The 18,087-nt window shown below is 33.9% G+C and overlaps 1 protein-coding gene across 9 annotated transcripts in view; it reads right to left on the bottom strand.

The window, feature by feature from the left end:
- LOC143235467 (protein phosphatase EYA1-like) overlaps positions 1-12,961 on the bottom strand; it is an 88,956-nt gene extending 75,995 nt beyond the window's left edge. For 2 of the 9 annotated variants that reach the window (XM_076473671.1, XM_076473675.1), the window contains exon 1: positions 12,268-12,961. Coding sequence is in view for 2 of the 9 variants with exons in the window: in XM_076473669.1 (XP_076329784.1) it covers positions 4,506-4,541 (36 nt within the window). In the remaining 7 variants the exon portion in view is untranslated. Of the gene's footprint in view, positions 1-4,505; positions 4,706-12,267 lie in introns of those variants that run through there. The other 7 variants (XM_076473669.1, XM_076473670.1, XM_076473680.1 and 4 more) reach the window with 6 other exon arrangements.
- Between the last annotated feature and the right edge of the window lie 5,126 nt (positions 12,962-18,087).

Raw genomic sequence — 18,087 nt, 5'->3', positions numbered from 1 at the left:
TATGCCCCCCGTGAGCATCAATAACTGCTTGACATCTCCTGCCCATGGAAGCTATGAGATGACGAATCACATCCTGTGGAAAGCCTGTCTACTCGGCCTGCAAAGCTGCTGCAAGCTGAGGTAGAGTCTGCGGTTGAGGTTGTCGCTGTCGCAGACGTCGGTCCAACTCGTCCCAAAGATGTTCGATGGGGTTTAAATCTGGTGATCTGGAGGGCCAGGGAAGAACGTTGATGTTGTAGTGTCTCAAGAAGACAGTGGTGAGTCGGGCTGTGTGAGGACGGGCGTTGTCATGTTGAAAAACGTCGTTGACGTTCACCATGATGGGTTGCACATGGGGCCTAAGAATCTCGTCGACGGTTGCGTACGGTCTGATCGGAAATTCTACGCAGCCCTGGTATGGTTGAGGCAGTAGACGTCGCAGTGGTGGTCCTATCCCGAAGGTGACGTAACTGGATGTAGCGATTTGAGCCCGCGACCCTCAGATTAGAAGTCGAGAACCCAAACCATCTGGCCATCCATTCTCAAGTAATTGTTCAGTAGCATGGAACACCAGCATTCCGACAAACACGAAACACTTTATACGTTGCGGTAGTAAGAATATATTTTCTTAGCGATATATGAAAATACATCTTGTTATGACAAGAACACGTTTACTTAATGTTATATTTAAGGCATACTTTGAATTAGTTAAGAACGTGGTAATACGTTGAAATGTTGACAATCTGGTACTCACTTAACAAACGTAACTCTTTGTATATAACTACATTAATTAATTATTTCATTGATACTACTGGATATTCAATCTTGCTAAATTGAACTGGCAGGATAAGATATTAAAATCCTGTTTCCTCTAGCTAGCTTTAACTGATAGGATAAGACATTGACGTCTGTTATGTCTAGCTAGATTAAACTGATAGGATAAAATAATGAAATTTATTCTGCTCAGCTAATTTATACTGATAGGATAAGGTGTTGAAGTCTGTTCTGTTTAGCGAGTTTAAACAGATATGATAAGATACTGAAATCCTAGTTTGGTTGTACTATTTTAAACTGATAGGATAAGGTGCTGAAGTTCTAGTTCGGTTGTGTTAGTTTAAACTGATAGGATAAGATACTGAAATCCTAGTTCGGTTGTACTAGGTTAAATTGATAGGATAAGATACTGAAATCCTAGTTCGGTTGTACTAGGTTAAACTGATAGGATAAGATACTGAAATCCTAGTTCGGTTGTGTTAGTTTAAACTGATAGGATAAGGTGTTGAAGTTCTAGTTCGGTTGTGTTAGTTTAAACTGATAGGATAAGATACTGAAATCCTAGTTCAGTTGTACTAGGTTAAATTGATAGGATAAGATACTGAAATCCTAGTTCGGTTGTACTAGGTTAAACTGATAGGATAAGATACTGAAATCCTAGTTCGTTGTACTAGTTTAAACTGATACGATAAGGTACTGAAGTTCTAGTTCGGTTGTATTAGTTTAAACTGATAGGATAAGATACTGAAATCCTAGTTCGGTTGTGTTAGTTTAAACTGATAGGATAAGGTGTTGAAGTTCTAGTTCGGTTGTGTTAGTTTAAACTGATAGGATAAGATACTGAAATCCTAGTTCAGTTGTACTAGGTTAAATTGATAGGATAAGATACTGAAATCCTAGTTCGGTTGTACTAGGTTAAACTGATAGGATAAGATACTGAAATCCTAGTTCGGTTGTACTAGTTTAAACTGATACGATAAGGTGCTGAAGTTCTAGTTCGGTTGTATTAGTTTAAACTGATAGGATAAGATACTGAAATCCTAGTTCGGTTGTACTAGGTTAAATTGATAGGATAAGATACTGAAATCCTAGTTCGGTTGTACAAGGTTAAATTGATAGGATAAGATACTGAAATCCTAGTTCGGTTGTACTAGTTTAAACTGATAGGATAAGATACTGAAATCCTAGTTCGGTTGTATTAGTTTAAACTGATAGGATAAGATACTGAAATCCTAGTTCGGTTGTACTAGGTTAAATTGATAGGATAAGATACTGAAATCCTAGTTCGGTTGTACTAGTTTAAACTGATACGATAAGGTGCTGAAGTTCTAGTTCGGTTGTACTAGTTTAAACTGATAGGATAAGATACTGAAATACCTGTTTTGCTTTGCTAATTTAAACTGGTAGGGTAAAATACTAAAATCTGTCCTGTTTAGCTAATTTAAACTGATAGGATGTTGAAGTATCTGTTCACATTCTGTTTCATTACAACATTCTATTCGCATATTGTTCCATTACATCCGAGATAAACAGATGTATACTTTAGATTTGTACTGTTCTGTTACCATGTCCTATCACTGGTTAACATATGTTTTGGCTATGATCTGAACACTAGGATCTGACTTTAAGAATTGACACTACAAACGAGATTTGTACATATGCACATTGGTCTTGATAAGAGCAGAGAAGTAAATAAATATTCGTCATTAAGAGGCCTTGATGAGAAGTTGAGGCGGTACTTGTATAAGTTACTTAGTTATTTTTCAGTTATTCATGTTATAATTCGTAATAATCCTGAACTTTAGTTCCACGTGATAAAATGACTTTGTAAACTTTTTGCTAAGCTTAGCTAATAAAAGGAGTCTGTCTGGCTTCTACATTTAGATAGACAGTTACAAACAGAACGTGTTGTTTGTCGAGTATAAGACGGCCCCTTAAAAAAAAAAAGCCAACTCAAACCGTCAAATCTTTTATATCATGAATGCGTCTTTTGTGTGCAGTGAATTACAGTTTGAACTATTTTTTGTTCTACTTTTGAAACGTAAATGATACGATGGCTAATACGCAACAGAATATTCTCTGTTTTATTGTTTTCTTCGTTAGAAACGTTTTTGTGAACCTTGCTGTTATATATTTATATTCGTTAGCTAATAAATAAATAAATAAAGTTATATGACGAAACCTGTAATGTCCATATATCAAAAACACAGAAACTTTCTTTTACTGATATTAGATAAACCAGTTTATCATGTTACACCAACGTAATAAAGTTAAAAAAGTTCTTTTTACTGACTTGAAATAAATTACTTTATCCTGTTACTTGTTCCTCTTAAAGCTGAGGAAATGTCTAAGAACTTACGAGTGAACGTAAAGAAGAACATATTTTACTGAATCAACCACATTGCATATAACATATTTAGTGTCAACGTGACCTTACGTTCCATACCAGGATTCATCAAGATACTACAGACATAACAGTGATCTACTTAATATTCATATCACAAGCAACGACTGTTATGGTGTAAAACACGTTAAGCATGTGAATTCTAATTATCATTTTTATTTGTGTCATTTATAGATCAGATTTTACGATAAGTAAATACGATTAAAGTTGAAATTCTATATCATGTAACACCTGCATAAGAAAGTTACAGAAACATTCGTTTACTGATTATAGATAGGTCATTTTATCCTCTAGTATCTACGTATAAAATATAAGATGAAGTTTGTTTACTGATTATAGATAGGTCATTTTATCCTCTAGTATCTACGTATAAAATATAAGATGAAGTTTGTTTACTGATTATAGATAGGCCATTTTATCCTCTAGTATCTACGTATAAAATATAAGATGAAGTTTGTTTACTGATTATAGACAGGTCATTTTATCCTCTAGTATATACGTATAAAATATAAGATAAAGTTTGTTTACTGATTATAGATAGGTCATTTTATCCTCTAGTATATACGTATAAAATACAAGATGAAGTTTGTTTACTGATTAACAATAGATTGCGCTATGACAACAATAAAATAAATTTACAATTGTTCCTTTGCTGTTTATGAACATGTTAGATAAATTATCCTGTCATTGTTGTATACTGAAGTTAAAGAAATACTCTTTCACTTATTAAAGATAACTGGCTTATCCTATATCAACAAGGTGCAAGTCTGCCGGTGGCTCAGCGGTAAGTCTGCGGACTTATACCGCTCATAAAGGGATTTTCTATATATACACTGTGGTGTTCATAGCACAGACAGCCTATTGTGTAGTTTTGTGATTAGTAACTAACAAATATAAACAACTAAGTAATAAATCTAAAGATACAGATAATCAGGTTATCCTGCAACGTTAATATATGTATTAAAGTCAAGAAAATATTATTAAAATAAAATAAGCAGAAAACTTTTAAGTGACGCTACACAAAAGATTCACACAACTGTCACTAATTCTGCAGTGATAAACTAGAACGAAAGCAACTAGCGAAATCTTAGGATACTCTTGTTTGGCCAGTTAGTGAAACTTGACCATCACTGTTCTAGCTCATTCCGCAGGCAGCATTTGCTCCGAAAAAAAAACAAACCCTTTGGATTCACCGTCCTAACATGTTAGACTACATAGCATTCTCAATAACAAGAAAGTTTAAATTATTAAGAAGTGACAAGACAAATACCATAATTTCTTTGGAAGACAAAATGATAGGTGGGGTGTATTTCTTACTGGTGTTAAATTACGATCCGGATCAAATTACCTCTGGTTCAAACGTTGTCTCTTTTGAATCTACCATGTTAAAGTTCCTGATTAGTTCCTCCGTCTGCACATATACAACACACGAAGAGAGAGTGCAGTCAGCACATTACTACAACTTGTACATTTATCAATATCAGGGCAGCAAACCTCCAGCGAAAGATTTGCCCCCGTGCAGTCCAATATCGGTTCTGTTAGAGGGGCAACCTGTGGCTGCAGAAAACTGGAGGAGCTTCGCGTGGCGCCCTCTACGACTAGCATTTGAACTAACATAATCAAAGAAACAGGTGGAAGTAAAACTGCGCCTGTTTATTTGTAAGTGCTTATTCTACTAATATGGTTAACGTTTCTCTAGGCTTGAGGTTTCACAAAGAAACATTTGCTTTTCTCTATACTCTTGACTGTAGAAAATTTAAATACTCAGAAAAAAGGGATTACATAAGTAATCTAGCAGTTTAATAGCTCATAAAATAGACATTTCGTACTTATAACGATCATGAAGGTTTTTCGTGTAACTATATGTTGACAAAACATTAATTTTTTTCTACACAGTTTACGTCACAACTTAACGGCATGCCAGCTGCAATAAACTCCACTTCTAACAGCAAAGTTTGTTCATGTTTAGACTCTCGAATAATAATTTTACATATAAAATGCCCATTAAAAACTAACTCTAAAATTGTAGTAATCATTAATAATAATACAAAACTACAACAGTAAATCGGTAGTAATTATGGCACAGTGATGGTTGTAACAGGGAACACACTATACAACAAGAACACTTACAGAACATCTCACGATGACAGTAAAACACATAGGTTCAAGAAATAACTCTTAACACAAAAATACAATACTTTATACAATGAGCACCTTCGAAAGGTACACCTTTCTTGACCAGGAGCAGACTAGTTACAGGACAGAAATAAAGCCACAGCTAATAGTAGTTTGAATCAGAACAACTATATCCATACCACAACTGCACAGAAACATTACAAGATCAGAACGGTCCCTCTCCTATAACGACAAATTAGAACCATTACAGATAAGAATATTTTCTCTCCTATAACAACAGTACAGGAACATTACATACGAGAATGATCTCTCTTCGATAACTATAGAAACCTTACATATCAGAATAGTGAATGACCAATAACTACTGTACAGAAATATTACAGATGCTAACGGTTTGTATTCTATAACTACAGTATTCACAAACCTTAAATACGAGGATCGTTTCTCACTAATGACTATAATACAGAAACATAACAGGTGAGAATGACTTCACTCTTATAAATGCCTTAAATAAGCTTTACACATCAGAATGGTTTCTGTCTTATGTCTACACTACAGAAAAATTACAGATAAGAATGGCTTCACTCCTATAACTATCTTAAATAAACTTTACACATCAGAATGGTCTCTGTCTTATGAATACAGCATAGAACTGTTACAGATCAGCATCGACTCTCTCCTACAATAACAGCAAACAAACCATTACATTTGAGAATGGTCTCTCTCTAATAACTACATTACAGAAAATGGTGGATTGTATATAACTGCAATACAAAAACATTACAGAGTTGAACGGTTTTCTCCGATGAATATAGTGCAGGAACATTACAGAGTTGAACGGTTTTCTCCGATGAATATAGTGCAGGAACATTACAGAGTTGAACGGTTTTCTCCGATGAATATAGTGCAGGAACATTACAGAGTTGAACGGTTTTCTCCGATGAATATAGTGCAGGAACATTACAGAGTTGAACGGTTTTCTCCGATGAATATAGTGCAGGAACATTACAGATGAAAATGGTTTTATTTTTATAACTATCTTAAATAAACATTACACTTTCTCCGATGAATCAGGAACATTACAGAGTTGAACGGTTTTCTCCGATGAATATAGTGCAGGAACATTACAGAGAATGGCTAATCTCCTATATTTACAGGCCCAGCATGGCCAGGTGGTTAAGGCACTCAACTCGTAATCCGAGGATCACGGGTTCGAATCCCCGTCACACCAAACATGCTCGCCATTTCAGCCGTGGGGGCGTTATCATTTGACAGTCAAACCCACTATTCGTTGGTAAAAGAGTAGCCCAAGAGTAGGCTGTGGGTGGTGATGACTAGCTGCCTTTCCTCTAGTATGACATTGCTAAATTAGGGACGGCTAGCGCAAATAGCCCTCGTGTAGCTTTGCGCCAAATTCAAAACCAAACCAAACTGGACCTATACTTACAGAATAGAAATATTACATATCACAAGTTTCTCTCCTGTAAAAAAAGAATAGAAATATTGCGGATGAGAATTGTCTCTATCATATAGCTACAGGACAGAAATATTACAGGTCAGCATTGTCTCTCTTCTGTATTTACAGGTTATAAACATTACAGACCACAATGGTCTCTCTCTTATAAAAACAGTAAAAAAAAATCAAATAGAACAATCTCTCTTCTATAAGAACAGGAAACAAATATTATTGAGAAGAATGCTCTCTCTTCTATAAGTCCAGTAGATAAACATTACATATGAGAATGGTATCTCTTCTATAATTACACCACAGAAACATTACGGACAGGAATATTCTCTATTTTATACATACAGTACAAAAACATTATAAAGAGAATTGTCAATCTTATATAACTACACTACAGATATATTATTCTTTAGAATGGTCAATCTTCTACAACTTACGTACATTTTGTTTGTTTTTGAATTTCGCGCAAAGCTACACTAGGGCTATTTGCGCTAGTCGTTTCTAATTTAGCGGTGTAAGACTAGAGAGAAGACAAATAGCAATCACCGTCCACAGCCAAAGAATAGTGAGATTGACTGTCACATTTTATCGTCCCCAAAACTGAAAGAGCGAGCGTGGTTGGTGTGATGGTGATTCGAACCCGCACCCCTCAGATTTCGAGTCGAGCGCCCTAACCACATGGATATCCCAGGTCCGCTTTGGGATGCAAACATCAGATTTGAGAACAGTCTCTCTCATCTAGTTAGAGTAGAGAAACATAAAAGATCTGAATGGTTTTTCTCTTGTAAGTACAGTACAGAAACATAAATCTGAATTGTCTGTCTCGTATAACTACAATACAGGAACATAACATATTTGAATTGTTTCTCTTCTTTAATTACAGTAAGCAAAGTTAGAGGTCAGCGCGCTCTTAAGAGTCGTAATTACGCTAAAAGACTTTTTATGAACATTTATATCTCGATTGGGAAAAACTTTAAGCGCGCAGTTTTCGTGGTATTATCGCAGTCGGAGCTTTACACAAATTTGTTTAATGTGATATACATATGAACGATCCCAATCTTGTATAAGATATGAAGGAAACATGATGTAGGTTAGAGACACAGAATTTCATTCAGAAATATTCGTAAACATTTCGTACATAACCAGAACAGTTGGCGTCGATATGACACTTTATTATGTGCAATCTGTGTGCGTTTGTTTTTTTCTTATAGCAAAGCCACATCGGGCTATCTGCTGATGTGCCATCTATAGAAAAAATATTTATTCGAGCACTTCCATTTGTTGTTGGCCTGTAAGAACATTCTTGTTAAAATAAATAGGGTCGCGGGTTCGAATCCCCGTCACACCAAGAACGCTCGCCCTTTCATCTGAGGGGGCGTTATAACGTAAAGGTCAATCCCAATATTCGTTGGTAAAAGAGTAACCCAAGCGTTGGCGGTGGGTGATGATGACTAGCTGCCTTCCCTCTAGTCTTACACTGCTAAATTATGGAAGGCTAGCGCAGGTAGCCCTCGTGTAGATTTGCGCGAAATTCAAAACAAACAATTTTTATAAGAGCTATACGGTTTAAAATGGAAAAAAAAAATACTTTCACTAAGAAATATATTGGATAATTGTAGGATATTCTTTTTTTCATTAAACTACAATAGTCACTGTTCAGCATCATGGCGGCTCAGCGGTAAGTTTGGGGTTTATAACACTAAAATTTGGCGTTAAATTCCTGCGACACACACACACACTGAGTGTTGATAACCCTTTGTGTAGCTCTGCGCTTAAAACAACCTATTATTTAAATAGAAACTGTTTTTAATTAACAAGATCTAAGTTAACATTACGGTAAGTTGATAAGTTATCGTTTAATATTAGAGATTATATTTATTTTTAAAACTCAATGTTATCAGTATCATATTTTATTTTTATAAATATATATAGGTTATATTAATTTGTTTGTAATATTTATACTTTAGTGGGTCTTAAACTAAGAGTATACTTCTAGTCATGAAACTAGGCTAAGTCATAAAGGTTGTTCCCTCTAGGACTAATCTGCTTTTGAGAGATAGTTTGCACCAGTCACAAGTGAGTCACTAATCATTCTGTTCTCCTGTGTATTGCACGTTGGGTACAAGAGTTCCATGGGGAAGCATAAATTAGTTGTTTTCTTTTTTATGAACTGTACTGACCCGGAGCCCGTGGGAGCCTTGTCCTGGCAAAGAGAATGGAATCTTGGAAAGTTACAAAATTCATGTTGGCGAATGTACTAAATATCTTAATAGCAAAGCTTGTTTCCAGTACCTTTACTAACAGGAAGGAACAGATGGGTAGCTTAAAAAAGAAAGTAGATTTGTTTCGAGACATGACAGTAATATCCTGCTAGGCCTGGCATGGCCAGGTGGGTTAAGGCGTTCCACTCGTAATCTGAGGGTCGCGGGTTCTAATCTCCGGGTTAAGGCGTTCCACTCGTAATCTGAAGGTCGCGGGTTCTAATCTCCGTCGCACCAAACATGCTCGCCCTTTCAACTGTGGAGGCGTTATTATGTTACGGTCAATCCCACTCTTCGTTGGTAAAAGAATAGCCAAGAGTGAGTGATGATATCTGGCTACCTTCCCTCTAGTCTTAAACTGCTAAATTAGAGACGGCTAGCGCAGATAACCCTTGAGTAACTTTGCGTGAAATTCAAAAACAAACAATATCCTGCTAAAGTTAAAAGCAACGTGAAAAAACCAAAACATAAACAACACAACAATAAAAAAAACTGTGTAAACTTGAATAACAGCCAACTTGTTTTTAATGGAGAATTTTGTCACAACACTCATATGACAATTCTCGGCCAACGAAGAAGAACAAAGAAATCTTTTCAAGAGCATGTCTGTGTTCTAAGGTGATGACAGGTATGACAAAAATGTCATTAAATATTCCAGCACATAGGGTAGAGACACTTGTTCATTGTGCAAAGGATTCCAGCCCACTATAGTGGATATTCCAGTTTATAATGGTGAAGATACCAGCTCATCATAGTAAAGATATTAGTTAATGTGGGTAAAAATACCAGCTAACCGTAGTGAAGATACCATCTCGTGTTGGTAAAGCTACCATCTCATGTTGGTGATAAAAGATGACATCTCATGCTAATAAAGATACTAACTCACCTGGGTGAAGATACTATTTAATTTTAGCAAGGATACCAGCTCACCAGGGTGAAATACCAGCTGAAGTTGATAAAGATACCAGCTCACCGTGGTGAAAATACCAGTTCATGCTGATAAAGACTAAAGATATTATCAACTAACATCATTAACTTAAACTTTCTGTTTATTATTTATACAGCAACACAAGGTACTTTGTCCAGAGTTATTGGTTAGGGAGACCTCTTTGTTTTTTCCAAAATTATCTCCACTTTGTGCATAAAAATGTTTATTCAAAATAGCCATTTAGAGGTAGTTCAGAGGCAAATTGTTGCCGTAAATGTTTTACTATGCGTGGGTTTACGCTCCTTTCGAGTACACTGAATGTTTTTTCATTTCATTTTTATATACTTTTGTTCCTTGGCTCTACATACTTAATTTAACGACACTCGGAAAAGGCTGGAGCATATTACTTCAGTCATATGTCTCAACTGTCGCGGTATCATACTGTTGATTTATCGAACGTTTGCCGTTAACTCAGTAAACTTTTGACAGGTGGCTTATACTCACAATAATTGTATAAAAATATATAAATTTAAGGAAGTATAGTTTATGAACTAAAATGTAACTTTTACTTTACTAAATTCGCGTTTACTTTTAAAGTTTGTAGAGCAGATTCTGGAATTAAAAACTACATCTTTAAATGTGAACATATTTGATTTCAATTCCAGAGTCTGCTCTGCAAACTTTAAAAAAGTAAACGCGAATTTAAGAAGAAGGTGACGTAGCTATCGTACGATTCTGAATCTAAAATTAATTAAAGTGCAAAAGAATTTCCATGTAGGTAATTTTTTTACTGTGATGACTCATTGTGGTTATGGCATGTATAAAGCACGTCATTCACAATCTATGGGTTGTGGGATCGAATTCCGTCACCGAACATGCTCGCCCTTTTTCCCTAGGAACATTATAAATTTCGCTCAATCCCACTATTCGTTGATAAAAGAGTAGCCTAAGAATTAGCCTGCTAGTGTTGAATAGTTGTTACTTGATCTTAGGGATAAGTAACCCTCGAACAGCAAACAAACGGACCCATAATGATAGTTGCATTTAATAACCTTGTCAAAAATACCCATAAAAATACTCTTCCAAAAGTCACGCCTGCTTTTAAATATGTATGAAAGTCTTGTTAATCTAGATCTAGCGAATAACCATTTAACGTCACAAAGTGAGATCCCTTCGTCCAAAAGACATATTCTTGAGTTACCAGTAAAATATATGAAGCGTTATTGCTTCTCGTATTAATAAACCAACAAATATATTCATACACACACAAAGAAGGGATGTTTTCATTATCTATGCGGTTTTGAGTCCTTTTTCACTTCGCTATTTGATGGTGAAATGAAAAGGACTCAAAATCCCATAAATATATACACCTCACCATTGTAAGAGGCATAACAGTATTTCTTTCTAATCAATCACATACTTTAAGCAGGGAGCGTTCAGTCGAGTTCGGCTGAATCCCTTATTTTTGTGGTATAATAATTGTGCTTATAAACTATATAAAGTTATAGAGCAGCTGCTTGTGGTATTAAACATTTTTCTACATATACTACATTCTTCTGATGAAATATTAGCATATGTGTACGTATATGATAGCCAATGAATGAAATAGCTAATTTACAATTGTTGCATAGTTGATTAAATTAGTAATATAATTTAACAATTAATAACTACTGTGCATGTAGATAGTAAATCACTTACTGTAACAAAATACGCATATTTATGTTAATTAAAGTCTATCTACCTCCATAGTGTTACAACACAATGAAGATGTTTGTGGATTTTATGTTAACAGCCATAGAAATGATTGAGCTATGCTTCATACAAAATTACCTCTAGATTTAAGGTCTTAATTTTTTTTTAACCAATTTTCTAGGGGGGCATTCTCCCAGACCCTCCTAGTATATGCTGATTGTATTACTTTGTGAATGTTCTAGGAATTTATACAGTAGTGTTTTAAGCACGATCTTAAGTGAACTTTCGGGAACATTCTACAGTATTGTTACAAACACTCTCACCACAAGGGATCCTCACCTAGTTACACGTATTGCTAGAACTTGACACGAGAAGTGCAGTTCAAAATAATTTCTTTGTTTAATAGTTATATTGTTACAAACACTCCTTACAACAAATCCTTATCCTTACAGGTATCCTAATTTGCTAAGAAAAAAAAGATACAAGTCTCTGAACAGTTTATCAATAACTTCAGTCAAGTTTGATTTCGTTTTATTTATATACCCTAATTTCGTCATAGTGCATACCCATTCTACGACCTTTACTGATATTTTTTAAAAATATTATTACATATCAAATCAAATAATACCTTTGATTTTACCTTTACCTCTCAACTGAATCAATGGTGCGAAGATCTCGAATCAGACACCGTGATTCCGTTAGAAATGTCTCACCTAGAATAATGTAACAGACTAAAATAATTTCTTTTAGAAATTCGAAAGACCGTCCAAGAAGCACGTTACCAGAATAAAACTAGGATTTTGGAAGAGACTGTTGTTTGGGTTTCCAAAATAGGTCACCAGAAAATGTCCACTTCCTACCACTCGTGTGGCAAGACGGTAAGCATAATAGTGTTCGCTTTCATCTCGCTCTTACACCCAGAAAAATCTCGGGCACCAAAGTACGAGCTCTCTGTGGGCGTGGCTTGATTTTCCTCCGCCTCTTGTGGCTCTTGATAAGTAACGGATGGCTTCCTTCTACTGTTATTACTGTCAGACAAAACACGCCGATTCATTGTCTAACAGAAAATAACAATTTAATTACCAATGTGATTGATGTAGGAGGTAAATATACTTAATATTAGGGAAGAAGTGTAAACTTGCAAATAATTTTTCACACATAATTTTCACATATAATTGATATTTATATCAAATATGATCCCTTATAGCACGATAACTGTAGTAGGCAGAGCATATTTAGACAATTTCACAGATTTGTGCTTCATAACAACTAACCAGGTTTGAAATATTATGATTATTTACACCAACTATACCCAAAGCATTTCGTTTGGTCGAACATTACAGCGTTAAGGCACAGAATCTGATAAAATTAACTTTTTTCTGACAAGAAATTCAAAAATAGAAAAAAAAACTTTTAAAAACATGTTTATTAATATTATTATTTTATTATACATTTCACATTTTATTATTTATAATTTTATTTTTACTTATTGTTATCACACACATATATATATGTTTTTTTTTTTTTTTTCACTTGCAACGCGGTGGATCTCTTTTTGCCCATTAGATAAAACGGCCCCGTACACATTTGTTTAAAAATAGATGATTTATTATATCAAATGATAGAAAACATTTTTATTATTGTTCATTTTTTCAAAATCGTTTTAAAAAACAATTATGACAAATTCCATATTCCTTTCTGATTATTTCCGCAGTTTTTATAAACAAGGATAAGATCTTTTATTTCATTTGTTACCTTAACATCTTTCTCAGTTATATTTTTATTGAATCATTCAGGTTAAAATTCCCACCAGTTGTCATCCAGTACCACAACTAAATTTTATCATCAAACTGAGACTTAATTATTTTCAGTTTAGAGACAGAGAATTCATCTCCTGAATTTAGTTCACTCGGTTTGCAAGTTTCGTTACACTAAAGTTTGTTAGTAGTAGTTATGTAGGAGTAAAGTGACCCCAGGCTAAAATATTAGTATTATCTGGTTATAGGTGTCTTTTGTCACCATTTTTGTTGATTTGAACAGAAAATATTTCATGATTTTTCACTTCTTATTAGATTTATAATTTTGTATGTTTCCTATTGATTAAATAAACATTCTTTATATTCAACGAATATAATTCTATTTCCAATTACACACTTTTTAACATCTTTAGACTTAAAATGTTATCACCTTGTAATTTTAAAGCATGCATCTCAGATTTAGACTGAAGTTAAATCATTATTTATTGCATCGTTTTCGTCTTTCATTTTTCTGAACCTTTTTTCCCTTACAAACATAAGAATTGTATGTTGGATGGTTTGAAGAATTAAATAGGTTAATGATTTTTATATCCATATGGAGGTCCATATATATAACAGCCATTATCTTGGCGTTTTAAGTCATTACCGTAGGCTAGTTTTGTTAATCCATTGTGGATATCGTACATTATTGTTTACAAATGAGTCAAGAATGCTTGTATCAATGTAAATTGGTTTATTGAATATTATCTTTATTTTAGTTGTACGAATAACGGATAACGCTTCTGGAAATATTGCTCTCTCCTTGAGATTTGGTTTAGCTATTAATTTTTCAACTTTATTTTCAATAAAATACAAATTTATATGAACTCGTATTCTAATGCTTTCCATTGTCTTTCCAAATTTAAAATCATTTAACAATTTATAAAAACCTTATTGAAATCATTTTTTTAAAATTCTAATGCACTATGAATTCTCTTAAGTTTCATTTCTAATGATAAATATTGTTTATGATTTTTATAGTGAAGCACATAGTTGTTTATCATTTAAAATTAACATTAATGTTATTTTTTTGGTCATTACTCTCTCTGATGCTAAAGGTATGTCTGATTAATATTCATGTAGTTTTTCTGAATAATCCAAATCTATTTCTAAAATACAAACTTCTTCAGAATTGCCAGGACTTTCATTACGTTTAAATCCTCCATGGGGTGAATACTGACTCATCCATATAGGTTATTAGCATCTAGATAAGCTAAATAAATAGATTATTTATTACGATCATAATATTTCATACGTTTATTATTTGCTTTGGTGTGTATCTATTACAACACTGAGATATACCTCCATAAATATGTTTTTCAAGCATTAAGAACATATTATATTCAATCATTAATTCTAATTCATCATTTGCCATGTTTTAACATTGCACTCAGTGATATATCAAGTGCTGTGTAGAATGTCATCATGTTTATCGTCATCATTCTATACAACACGTTCATTCAATATCGTGTAAAATATTTTAGTGGTAATATAATTATAACAATATACTTTATTTCTTATTACATAATCGAGCTTATTTCCTGGCCAATATTAATTTGCATTGTTAAACTGCTAGTTCTTGAAAGTGTCTCTTAACTAATGACATGAATTTAAATGAATCTATAAATTTTTATTTCATGTTACTAGTTTCTAATACGAGAAAGAATTTTTTCTTCGAGGTTTAAAATTAGATGAATTTTTTTATCATGTCAGCCAGATTATTTGATAAAAAGACGTATTATCTGCTTATATTATAAATAAACATTGGTATGAATGAAAGACTGCTGTGTATTACAACTTTGTGTGCACGTCTTCTACGTTTTCTGGTTGCATGATCATGATTGAGAATCTTATTTTTAACTCCTGTTGGTTTTCTTCATACTTCTTATAAATGAATTTGATTATGATATCTTTTTCACATATATGACAAATATCAACATTTTAAATTATTCTTTCTTTGCATCAGTTAAATCATTCATTTTCTTATTAACGTTGTATAACTTTTCTGTTTTTTCATCTTCTCCTTTAAATATTTTTATGAATTCAGTTTTTTGTATTTGGTCCTGTAAAAACTATAGGATCCTTCTAATGTCCATCAACATGCTTCATATAATAACAGAAACTCATAGGTTCATGTTTTTGTTAAGTATGTGTGTAATTTCAGGAGGGATCTGACTTACAGATATCGATTTTACTTGTTAAGCATTCAAAATCAACATATAAAACAAAAATAACTTTAATTAATTACTTATATTATTAAACTTTGTGATTTAATCCCTTAAGGGTATTTCAGTCTTCACAACTGCTTCTTCATGTTTCTTCAATATAACTTCTGAAAATAACAATTACTGTTGACATTTATCACATAGATATATTTTAATTTATGTTTTATCACTTGACTTTTAATAAATCGAGATAAATCTTTGATAAGACAATAATGTGCATTAATTTTATCAATTATACGTAAAACATTAAAATGAGGATCTTGTTTACTTTTAATTATAATTAAAGAATAAGACATTCTTCATCATAAGTTCACTTTATTTCCGCATTTTTGAATACTGTTTATTGCAACAAGAGAATGAATTCCTTTAATTGTTTCTTTACTATTTTTAAGTTGTTCTGGTTTATTATAATTACCAAGTTGTTCTGGATTGTGATATTTTCTATCTGCTATATACCATGCAATACATGAAACATTATAGCATCATTTTTATATAATGCTAGCTTATGCTCTTTACTTTCGACATGAGTTTTCTTAAAATATGTTTTGTATTTTCCACACATGTAACATTCTATTCGTTTATTTCTACGTTTCTTCGGTTTAACAAATACATGTTCATTAATATTGTAATCTAGCAAATTTAATCTTTAAATCATATCGATTAGAAACTTTATTAAATCATATTTTCCAAGTTTAGAGTAATAACTCTTCGCTTGGAAAACTCTTTCAAGTTTATTTATAGATCGAAGTGCTTGCTCCATTTATTATAAATTAAATATTAAGAAACAAACTTATTAATATAGGCCTATTTTTCCTCTATTTTCTGTATATGCAGAACGTTAACATATATATAGTTTAACACTTTTAATTCCACATTCTTATTCTAGTTTTGGTCCAAGAGTTGGCGGTGGGTGGTGATGACTAGCTGTCTTCCCTCTAGTCTTACACTGCCAAATTAGGGACGGCTTGCACAGATAGCCCTCGAGTAGCTTTGTGCGAAATTCCAAAAAACAAACAAACAAACAAATAGTTTTTGGTATATTTCATTTTAGTTTTATATTGATAATCACCAACAATTTTTTTACATTTAAAATTATGACCATCACCATTATTTTCTTTATTATGAAATTTATAAAATTATTTCTCTTCTTTTCATATACAACACATTTTTATTTAACTTAATCTCTTTCGACGAGATTCCTGTACGTGGTGAGGGGACCTTTCAGAGAAGGTTCTGTTTTTTCAGTTTACTCTGAGACCAAACGTCCACCCACGTGTTAGCTGTGTGTGGCGACTCGTGAAGTGAAGGAAAGGATCCTGATGGTTGGAGAGTCAACCCTAACACATCCCTTTGGCTTTGAATTCCTGTAAACGGCCAGCCTTGGAGTTTCCCCCAGGATCAGTCGGCTGGTCCACTTGGGACGAGGGTCAACCGAGTACAGTATTGGACGTTCTCAACGGGTGTTGTGGAAATTGTGTCTGATGATGGTGATTGGATATAGTGCTCTTGAAACCATTGTGTTGCTGCAGTGTCCTTGTTTGGCATTGTAATGCGTCCTGTCGCAGGGCTCCATGGTGGGTGGGGTCAGTGGGCACCGAAATATTTCTTCTTTATTATGGATCATTCAAATAAAAATAAAATAGCGAAAAACAGACCATAAATAAATGATCACATCTTGAAGATTCTGAACTGCAATCTTCAACTTCTTCAACACATGTCCCTCATTTTCTGATATCACGTTCTTTATTAGCCAAATCTTTAGATTAAATGTCTCCCTTTTTTATTCAGAAGAGACTAGAAATTATATCCAAAGTCAGTCAAAAGCTACGTTCTGATTGGAAACATCCACTCCAAAACATAGTAAACTCTTCTTGCATTTGAAGGCCATTTGGATTATACCCATTAAAATTATTCCCCATGCTGCATTGGATTCGAAAGGAGGAGTTGTTGTTGAGAGGATTTGAAGAATATCCCCGAGAAAGATATTCTCGATGGTTTCTACACCCAAAGAGTTTAGGCAGTGAGGCATAGCTCCACTCGTAAAGATGGAATTATGATGCCGACCAATGTCCTAATTTTGGCCTTCACATCATCACGTCTACCTGCCACATTCAAGGCAGGTTATCTAAATTGCAAAGTATGGCCGTTTATTCCGAATCCTCTCAGATTTTTCCAATGTCAGCAGTTCACTCAAAAACATCATGTCGTGGTTCCTTGACGTGTGCTTGTTGTGGTGGCAAGTATAATTCTGTCTCCCTTTCGATCTTGCTCTCTGGTAGCTAGGAAGTTACTGGACATCTAGCACTTCTGCTTAATCATCCACCTTCTTAGCCATCAAAACTCGGGGAAAGCAGTCGCCTCTTTCATTTCAGGCTGATCATCTCTATGACTACAACTGTCCCTTTACACTGGTGTAACTCAAGCCTG

The sequence above is a fragment of the Tachypleus tridentatus genome, chromosome 12 (genome assembly GCF_004210375.1).
Source record: "Tachypleus tridentatus isolate NWPU-2018 chromosome 12, ASM421037v1, whole genome shotgun sequence".
NCBI classification, from domain to species: Eukaryota; Metazoa; Arthropoda; class Merostomata; order Xiphosura; family Limulidae; genus Tachypleus; species Tachypleus tridentatus.
Note: the sequence above shows the minus strand (reverse complement) of the source record. Positions and strands in the feature narration are given on the sequence as shown.